Consider the following 9,366-nt stretch of genomic DNA (forward strand, 5'->3'; position numbering starts at 1 on the left):
CCCCCCCCCCTGAATTTGTGGCTTATAAAGTAATTTGCATATACAGGTGCCCCGCGTGCAGAGCCGAGCGCGGTGAGAGTCAGGGCTGTTCAGGTAATAGGCAGTTTGTGTTCTTCCAGAGAAAAGACAAGCTGAGGGAACACATGCAGCGAATGCACAATCCAGAGAGAGAGGCCAAGAAGGCGGACCGCACGGGACGCACCAAGGCCTTCAAGCCGCGCCTCGCTTCCACGGACTACGAAAGCTTCATGTTCAAGTGCCGCATGTGTATGATGGGATTCCGGAGGAGGGGCATGCTGGTAAACAGGAAGACTTCACCTCACCGACACCATAATGATCTTCTTACACATGAACATTGTTCTAATCCGGTGGCGGCGAACCTCGGCACCCCGGCTGTTTTTTGGAACTACAAGTCCCATGAGGCATTGCAAGGCTCCGACAGCCACAGACGTAACTCCCAGAGGCAGATGCACGTTGGGATTTGTAGTTTTGGCACAGCTGGAGTGCCGAGGTTCGCCACCACTGTAATCTAATCTATCACTCTTCTGATTCAGGTCAATCACCTGTCAAAGCGCCACCCCGAAATGAAGATCGAGGAGGTCCCAGAGCTGACGCTGCCCATCATCAAACCCAACCGGGACTATTACTGCCAGTACTGCGAGAAGGTGAGCCTCGGGGTCTACTACTACTACTACTAATAATAATCCTGCACTAGAACACAGTCATTGAGGGGATTTCCTCTTGGCAGGTCTATAAAAGTGCCAGCAAAAGGAAAGCGCATATCCTGAAGAACCACCCGGGAGCAGAGCTGCCTCCCAGCATACGGAAACTGAGACCAGCGGGGCCCGGAGAGCCAGACCCCATGCTTAGCACTCACACACAGCTCACAGGGACCATAGCAACACCTCCGGTCTGTTGTCCGCACTGTGCCAAGCAATACAGCAGTAAGGTGAGTGACGTTTGCTTTTCCGGGATTTCGGCTTTTTTTTTTTTTAACAATATATTTTTATTAAAGGAGAAGAATGAGGGGGGAGGGGCTTGTCACTCACCTCATAGTTCTAGCCGACCTGTGACAATGATAGAAAAAGGTGGACAAGGCCTTTAAAACCCGACCTCCATCCGACATATCTTCCATACTCGCATTTGGCCACTAGATGGCAGCACTGCGTGTGAATGTTGTATAATGTGCAGCCGGAGATACAAGTATTCTGCTAATACGCATTCCGGTGACTTTGAATAAAGTAATTTTGTTTTATCAGATGGCTGCAATGGAACAGAGGACAGGCCATGATTACAGCTCTCATTAGGGATGCACCGATATTGGTTTTTGGGTATTGAGTACCGATATTTTTTTGTTGGTACTCGCCGATACCGATTACCAGTGCCATGTGCCCCGATTATCAGGAAGTTGGGAGGCGGATCGTGACCCGTCGCCCAGTGCCTGTGAAGCCGGTTTTCTAGCGAAAGAACACCGACTTCAATTCCCGAGGCTGCCCGGCTTTCTGACCAATCAGAAAGCCAGGCGGTGAGTCATGAGGTGCCATCCGGCTTCATAATTGGTCAGGAAGCCAGGCTGCCTAGCAACAGGTGAACCCGTATTCCAAGACCAATCCAAAAGCCGGGCTGCACGTCATGACCTGCCTCCCGGCTTCATGATTGGCTAGTAAGCCCGCTTCACTAGGCAGCATGGCTTCCTGACCAATCGGAAAGCCAGGCGGTGAGTCATGAGGTGCCATCCGGCTTCATAATTGGTCAGGAAGCCAGGCTGCCTAGCAACAGGTGAACCCGGATTCCAAGCCAATCCGAAAGCCAAAATGGCTGCACGTCATGATCTGCCTCCCGGCTGCATGATCGGCTAGTAGGCCGGCTTCACTTGTAGCTAGGCAGCCTGGCTCCCTGACCAATCAGGAAGCCAGGAGGTGGGTCATGACGTGACGCCCTGCTTCCTGATTGGAAAGGAAGCCAGCTCCATGCTCGCTCGGCACTTCCTGTTAGATGGAGATCTCCCTCTGACAGGAAGTTCCGGTATTGGAGAAGGTATGGGAGCATTGAGCGAGAATGTGTTGTCATTTAGAGGCTGTGAGTGTTTTTGGCTGGAAGATCACATTTTGGGTCAGATAAAATTCACTAAAACCTCTTCATTACATTTTTGTTTTCCTCCAGACGAAGATGGTTCAGCACATACGCAAGAAACACCCAGAATTTGCTCTGTTACCGATCACAACGCAGACAGCGATGATCAGTACAACCCCCACTGTTCTCACGGCTGACGGCACGAGTGGGGAGACTGTGGTGGTGAGTGTTGGACTTCCCGCACCTACAGCCAATGACGGCAGAGATTCTAAAGACGAGAAATTCACCGAAAACTTCTGTCATGATGACCGGTTTCGGTGTATTGTTTTATAACCGCATTCTGTGAATGACAGGTGCACTTAAAGTTGTATTCTCTCACCATTGTCCTGATCTCATCCATGTCCCCCACAGACCACGGATCTCCTAACGCAGGCCATGACGGAACTATCGCAGACCCTGACCACTGAATACCGCACTGCGCAGGGAGACTTCCAGCGGATCCAGTACATCCCGGTGTCACAGGGCACCGGCGGCATGCAGCAGCCACAGCATATCCAGCTTCAAGTGGTGCAGGTTGCTCAGGTAACATCCACATACAGTGCACCACCTGTGTAATATAAGTGTGTGTGTGTGTGTCTGTCTGTGTGTGTCTGTCTGTCTGTGTGTGTGTCTGTCTGTCTGTGTGTGTGTCTATGTCTGTGTGTGTCTATGTCTGTGTGTGTCTATGTCTGTGTGTGTCTATGTCTGTGTGTGTCTGTCTGTGTGTCCCTGTGTGTGTGTGTCCCTGTGTGTGTGTGTCCCTGTGTGTGTGTGTCCCTGTGTGTGTGTGTCCCTGTGTGTGTGTGTCCCTGTGTGTGTGTGTAATTGCTGTGCTGTATGTGTATAGGTCATCGCTGTGCTGTATGTGTATAGGTCATTGCTGTGCTGGATGTGTATAGGTCATTGCTGTGCTGTATGTGTATAGGTCATTGCTGTGCTGGATGTGTGTAGGCCAATGTAGTTGGATCTGTATGTGCGTTATACTTAATCGATTTAAAAAAATTTTGATTAATCGAACACGAAAATGTTAATCAGTAACATCCCTAATATATATATAGCTAGCCAGGGAGATCACTCGGGCACCCGACTTCTCATCTATTGCCTGTTCAGCGCACCTGATCACACAAGTCCCATGATGCATCAGTATTAAAGTCCAATACGTCCCCCCTGCACTCCTCACAGCGTCTCCGGCCCGAATCACAATGACGGCGCTCGCAGTGATACTCGCGGATGTCGCCGTGCGCATCAAACAGCAAATGAACAGGAATCGGATATCTCATCATACATGTTGCAGTTATTATAACGGTTATAATTATTGCAACATGTATGATGATTTGTCCGATTTAAATGGTCTTTTATGGTTTGAATATTTTTCTCTGAGTGCCGGCGATTCCCGTTCATTTGCCAGGATGCATCAGGACATTGGTGATGCAGTTGGCATTGATCGTGTGCTTAGTGTGCGTAACCTGCTAGCAGCTGGGCGGATCCAGACATAATTGTCGGGATCCGTCCCGGCTGCGGCGTCTCAGTATACCGCGAGCTGTAGCTCCCTATATACTGAGCCTAGGGTGATGGGAGGACGCTGGTTTGTGTCCTCCCGTTACACTAAGGAGGACTATGGGGAAAAACACTGACCTCGTAGTTCTCCTTTTAACCCTTGCAGGCATGGATGGGCGAGACAGACTGGGAAACCACATAATAGACATTTGCCACATAATAGACTGGGAAACCCCCTGACCTGTCCATCACTGGATGCAGCCAACAAAGGGCAGGAGAGGCCGGGAGTCTGAGCAGCCCAGGTTCACCCACTACAGCAATCAGCCATGTCATTACATTGCTGCTCATGTGACAATAACTGCACAGGGGCAGTTACAGGATCAATTGCCCCGGGGGGGAAGGAGAGAGTGCAGGTCATCAGTCCTATATACTGGGTATTAGAAGAGTGAGCCAGGGAAAGCAAAGAATAAGAAATGGATGATTCGGTTGCTGCAGCACTGTGTGGACATGAAAGCATTGTGCGTTGATGGAAGGTAATGTGGAAATACCGTGCCGCACTCCTTACCGCCAAGCCCCAAAGTACATGCTCGCAGTGACCGCGGATGGCGCCGCCAAACAGTACAAAATACACACGGATGTCACAAGCACACCAATAGTGTTGAAATCATGTCATTGCTGAGCCTGATGAAGGGGACCTTGCGTGGCCCCCGAAAGCGCTGGTTCTGGTGACACGACCTTCCAATAAGCGAACACTTTGGACTTCAACACTATTGGTGTGCCGGCGACCTCCGTTTATTCTGACACGACCTTCACAGAAGTGGTTTTAGATTTCTGAGTTCAGCTTTTCAGACCTGACCGATGTTCTTCTCTATGCAAAATAAAAACAAAAGTTTGACTGGGGGAAGATTAGAACTGCCAATAGCACTCCTGCACCATGGCCAGACCCCAGTGGGTCAGCAGGGGGGCCCGGCAGGAGCTGACTCGGACCCTCTACATCACCCGTGTGTAAGCCATGCTAGAGCAGGGGCGGGGGAGGGGGGATGAATGACGGATTGGGTTGAGGTAACAATAACACGTTTGTGTTTCAGGCTCCGTCTCCGCACCAGACACAGCACTCTACGGTGGACATGGGGCAGCTGCATGAAACCCAGGCCTACACCCAACACGCCATCCAGGTGCAGCATATCCAGGTGGCAGAGCCAGGCCCGGGCACCCAGGCGCCTTCTCAGGTATCTCCCTCCCTCCCTCTCTCCCATTGGTGATCTCGGCACATGTATGAGAGATGAAGGATATTCACATTTGTGGGTTATGTCCCCCCGATTCTGCGCAGGTAGGGGGTCAGTCCCTCAGCCCCTCATCACAGGAAACCGATCAGAATGTCAACCCCTCGCAGATGGAGACCGTGACCTCTCAGGCACAGACCAACTCCGCAGTGCAGCACACCTACCTGTCCAGCGGCTGGAACTCTTTCCGCTACCGTAAGTCGGCATGGAGGAGTAGAAGAGAGTCCGGCCTGCGGCTGTAATGAGACAATCGGACTTCTGTAGCAGGCTGGGGAGACGTTAGGGTGATGTGCAAAGAGCCGTGGCCCCCAGCAGTCACAGTTCTCCATACAACAAAAATCTCTTATGTCTTCCTATGGCAGAGGTCAGAGGGGTGCAGGCGGGGTCGTCTTCTCATCCCCCTGCACCTGCCATTGCTGCCTTTCCCAGAAGTCTGCCAGTAATGGCCATCGGGAATGATGCATCCCTGGTAAGGTGGCTGAGCGCTGCGCCCAGAGGGCGTCTTGCACAAGATGGTGACCGATGCAGTTTGTATAAAAAAAAAATCTTTATTAACCCCTTGGTGACGGGAGACGTACACTGTACGTGACGAGTTGCATCCGGCTCTGTAATGCCGGTAACCGCTGATTCTCAGCAGTCACCAGTCATTAATGGATGGGTCAGTATTGAGGCATTCATTAATAAAATAGTTAAAGTGACATGAAACCCTGAGATTGTGTAACATAAACCAATACTGTAATGTGCGCCTTCCTGTAACCCATGGTAGTTTCCCTTCTCTTTGCTGCTCTTCCTTTTTAAATCTCTATCTGTTCTCATGCTGGGGGAGAACTTCTGTTTTGCAGCAGACTGCCTCGTCTCTGGAATGGATACACGGTGTCTGTGTATAGGCTTGTAACCTGAGCCAGCACTACAGGAAGAGGCACTCAGCTGCAAAGGGAAGTTCTCCCCCAGCATGAGAAGACATGAGGATTTAAAAGGAAGAGCAGCAAAGAGAAGGGAAACTACCATGGATTACAGGAAGGCGCACATTACAGTATTGGTTTATGTTACACAATCTGAGGGTTTCATGTCACTTTAAGCTTTTGTAAAAGCTTCTTCCTTTCATTAATGAGGGAATGAAGACGTTACATACAAATATGGGAGCGCTAAATAGCAGAGAGGGAGCGGAGCGAGTCGCCGCTCTGCTATTCGTCGATAGCCCGATGTTTATGATACATTTCACCAAAGAGATACAATGTATCAGACTTCTGATCGTCTGGGCCGATCAAAGACCTTTTAGCTCCTGCTCACGAGTTTCAGGTCCGGATCTGCAGACGCGGTGCTACTGATGCAAGGACTGCGCACGTGAGAACTGTAGCCCATAAAACACACAGGGATGCATTGGGATGCATTGTGTGCAGCAGCGTACGGATCAGGTCAGCACACAAAACGGACGTCGTGTGAACAGGCCCTTAGTGAGATCTGAATCGGAGACGCTGTCAGGATCAGTCTCTGAGGTTATTATTAGCTGTTCCTAAGTTTAGAGCGGCCTAATAATAGCCAAAAATGTAAAAAAAAAAAACATGAGTTGATTACCTGATAACTCTGTTTCCAGGAATCTTCCAGGACAGCCATCGAGATATAGGCTCCGCCTGCCTGCAACAGGAAACACATCAACCACATTAAATAAATAGACTCCTCCTTCCATCCCAAGTCAGTAACCTCTAGGACCGAAGGCTACCCCATGCACAAAAGTATCCCCTCCTGCATCCAACCTCGGATGCCACCTGGATACACACCAAGGGCGGGAACTGGCTGTCCTGGAAGATTCCTGGAAACAGAGTTATCAGGTAATATATAATAATTATAATCAAAACTTGTGAAAAAAAGTTTTTTCTTCTAGTTTTTTCCTCTCATTTTTTAAAATATTTTATTCAAACTAAGTGAGGCGTGGGAAACATCCACAGAACCTCCAGATAAAGGGGAAGCTGACGCTTGGCATATGGGAATAGATGTTTTTCTGCAGACTTTAAAGCCTCCACAGTCCGGGCCTAATACCCCCGCCAGGATACACCGCCAAGGTACACCGCCAGGGTACACAGCCAGGGTACACCGCCAGGGTACACCGCCAAGGTACACCGCCAGGGTACACCGCCAGGGTACACCGCCAGGGTACACCGCCAGGGTACACAGCCAGGGTACACCGCCAGGGTACACAGCCAGGGTACACAGCCAGGATACACCGCCAGGATACACAGCCAGGATACACAGCCAGGATACACCGCCAGGATACACAGCCAGGGTACACCGCCAAGGTACACAGCCAGGGTACAGCCAGTCCTTCAACATATTGCATCGCACCAGCGTCTCATTTATAGCAAATCATCCGGACATCACCACTAGGATGGAGCCGGGCCCCTTTTAAAGCAGGGGTAGCAAACCTCCGGCCCTCCAGCTGGGGTGGAACTACAAATCCCATGAGGCATTGCAAGATTCTCACGGCCACAACTCCCGAAGAGAGATGCATTATGGGATTTGTAGTTTCACGCCACAGCTGGAGGGCCGGAGGTTTGCTACACACTGCTTTAAAGATTTCAATCACGATAATAAAAAAAGGTGAACTAACTCGTCATCCTCATCACCCCCTTCCCTCCCCCCACCCCCCTTCAGTCCTTGCTGCACTTACCTGTTCAGGTGACATAGTCCCGCTGTCCACGCCATCGGCTGTAAAGGGCCTCAGACTTCATAACTTTACTACAAATCCCAGGAGGCTGTGTAAATGTGGAACGTTCTACAAGTGCATTCGGAGAACCTAATTCAGAATGTACACGGCAGAATGAGGAAAGGAATAAACATGGCTGCTTCTGTCTCATCACCATCTTCTCCTGTGTGTGTTTTCTGCAGCTTCTGAGATCCAGATGATGTTACCCCAGGGGCAGTATGTCATCACCGAGGCAACTGTGGGCAGTCCTGTTGCTCCGGTCACCGGCGGTCAAGTGAAAGCAATACAGGTGAGAGCGGTGATGGATGTTGTAGCGTCTGCGCTACGTGGTCTATGGACCATCGCACCTCCGATGAGCTTGTAGGACGTCCCGATACAAGGCCATGGCCATTAATAACCTGCTGTCCTCCCTTTGTGGATATAACATCCTCCGCTATTCTGGGAGGACTTTCCACAAGATTTTGGAGGGTGTCTGGGGGAACTTGGGCCCGTTTGTGAGGTCAGGTGCTGATGTTGGATCAGAGGACCTGTCTCCAATCCTTCCCAAAGGTGGTCAGTAGGGATGAGGTCGGGGCTCTGTGCAGGACACTCGGGTTCCTCCACCAAACCGGTCACACCGTGTCTTCATGGTGTCCATATATAACCCAAACCGCATGGCCAAAGGATGGTGGACACCTGACCAACACATCTCTACTGGGTACCCAGAACCACAGCCCTTCATATGGAGCTGTCCCCCTTTGGGTCATCCCCCCACTATTTTGGGACATTACACAAGATTTTGGAGGGTCTCTGCGGGAATGTGTGAGGTCAGGTACTGTTGGTGGATGAGAAGACCTAGATCAGGGGTAGGCAACCTCGGCTCTCCAGCTGTGCTGAAACTACAAATACCATCATGCTTCTGCCTCTGGGAGTCATGCCTGTGGCTTGCAATGCCTTATGGGATTTGTAGTTTCAGCACAGGTGGAGAGCCGAGGTTTCCTGCCCCTGACCTAGATGGAGTTCAGTAGGGATGAGGTCAGGACTCTGTGGTTGGTCCCACCATGTCTTTATGGAGCCGGCTTTGTACACGGGGGACAGTCATGGGGGGAACAGAAAAGGGTCCACAAGGCTGGAAGAGCCCAATTGATATAACATGAATAACACACTTCCTCCCTCTCCCCTCAGACACACTATGTCATATCGGAGAGCCAGGGCGATGTGGAGATGAAGAAGAACGGCCATTTGATGGAAGAAGTCACCAGTTCGGAACATCTGGAGCAGACGTCTGGTAATCCCCCGCAGCCGGCGCAGTACATCATCGCCACCAACATGAACGGCAGCAGCGAGCTGCACATCGCCAAACCCTGAGACCGGACCGGGTCCCCGCGTGCTCCCATCCTGCTCGTCGGTGTTTTTGGCCGACGGCACACAAATCCCGGGGGAAGCCAAAACTCCTGAACTCCTTATTTCAGAGCGATGGCAAAGGTATCGCACAAAAGCGATAGCGGGAGAAGAGTCATTCCTGATTGGACGGCAGCTGCACCTCCGCCCCCCTCCCTCCTCCTCCGCTCTGCGGGTGAAGGAAATCGCTGTCAGCGCTATGGCCATATTGGTCCTATAGGAAGGTCGCTCCCCCGCGGAGGCCGGGACACAGTTTTTGTGCTATGATTGTTCCTCGGGGTTATACTGGAACCGCGCCCGGATTTTCCTTCGCGGCTTTCTACTTTTTGTTTTTAATGCAGATCGGCTCGGCGTCCACTTTGGTTTTGTTTTTCTTTTTAGAACTCAGCAGTG

At 51.0% G+C, this 9,366-nt stretch overlaps 1 protein-coding gene across 1 annotated transcript in view; it reads left to right on the forward strand.

Moving 5' to 3' along the window:
• The window catches only part of PRDM10 (PR/SET domain 10), a 55,115-nt gene extending 46,151 nt beyond the window's left edge, over positions 1–8,964 (forward strand). The window contains exons 16-24 of the mRNA XM_018574194.1: positions 120–299; positions 555–665; positions 749–949; positions 2,164–2,295; positions 2,485–2,655; positions 4,698–4,799; positions 4,940–5,087; positions 7,776–7,882; positions 8,758–8,964. Of these exons, the coding sequence (XP_018429696.1) occupies positions 120–299; positions 555–665; positions 749–949; positions 2,164–2,295; positions 2,485–2,655; positions 4,698–4,799; positions 4,940–5,087; positions 7,776–7,882; positions 8,758–8,940 (1,335 nt within the window). The 3' untranslated portion in view covers positions 8,941–8,964. The remainder of the gene's footprint in view (positions 1–119; positions 300–554; positions 666–748; positions 950–2,163; positions 2,296–2,484; positions 2,656–4,697; positions 4,800–4,939; positions 5,088–7,775; positions 7,883–8,757) is intronic.
• The last annotated feature ends 402 nt before the right edge of the window (positions 8,965–9,366 follow it).

This window comes from Nanorana parkeri, unplaced genomic scaffold, assembly GCF_000935625.1.
Source record: "Nanorana parkeri isolate BGI_ZX_2015 unplaced genomic scaffold, ASM93562v1 scaffold2801, whole genome shotgun sequence".
Classification (NCBI taxonomy): domain Eukaryota; kingdom Metazoa; phylum Chordata; class Amphibia; order Anura; family Dicroglossidae; genus Nanorana; species Nanorana parkeri.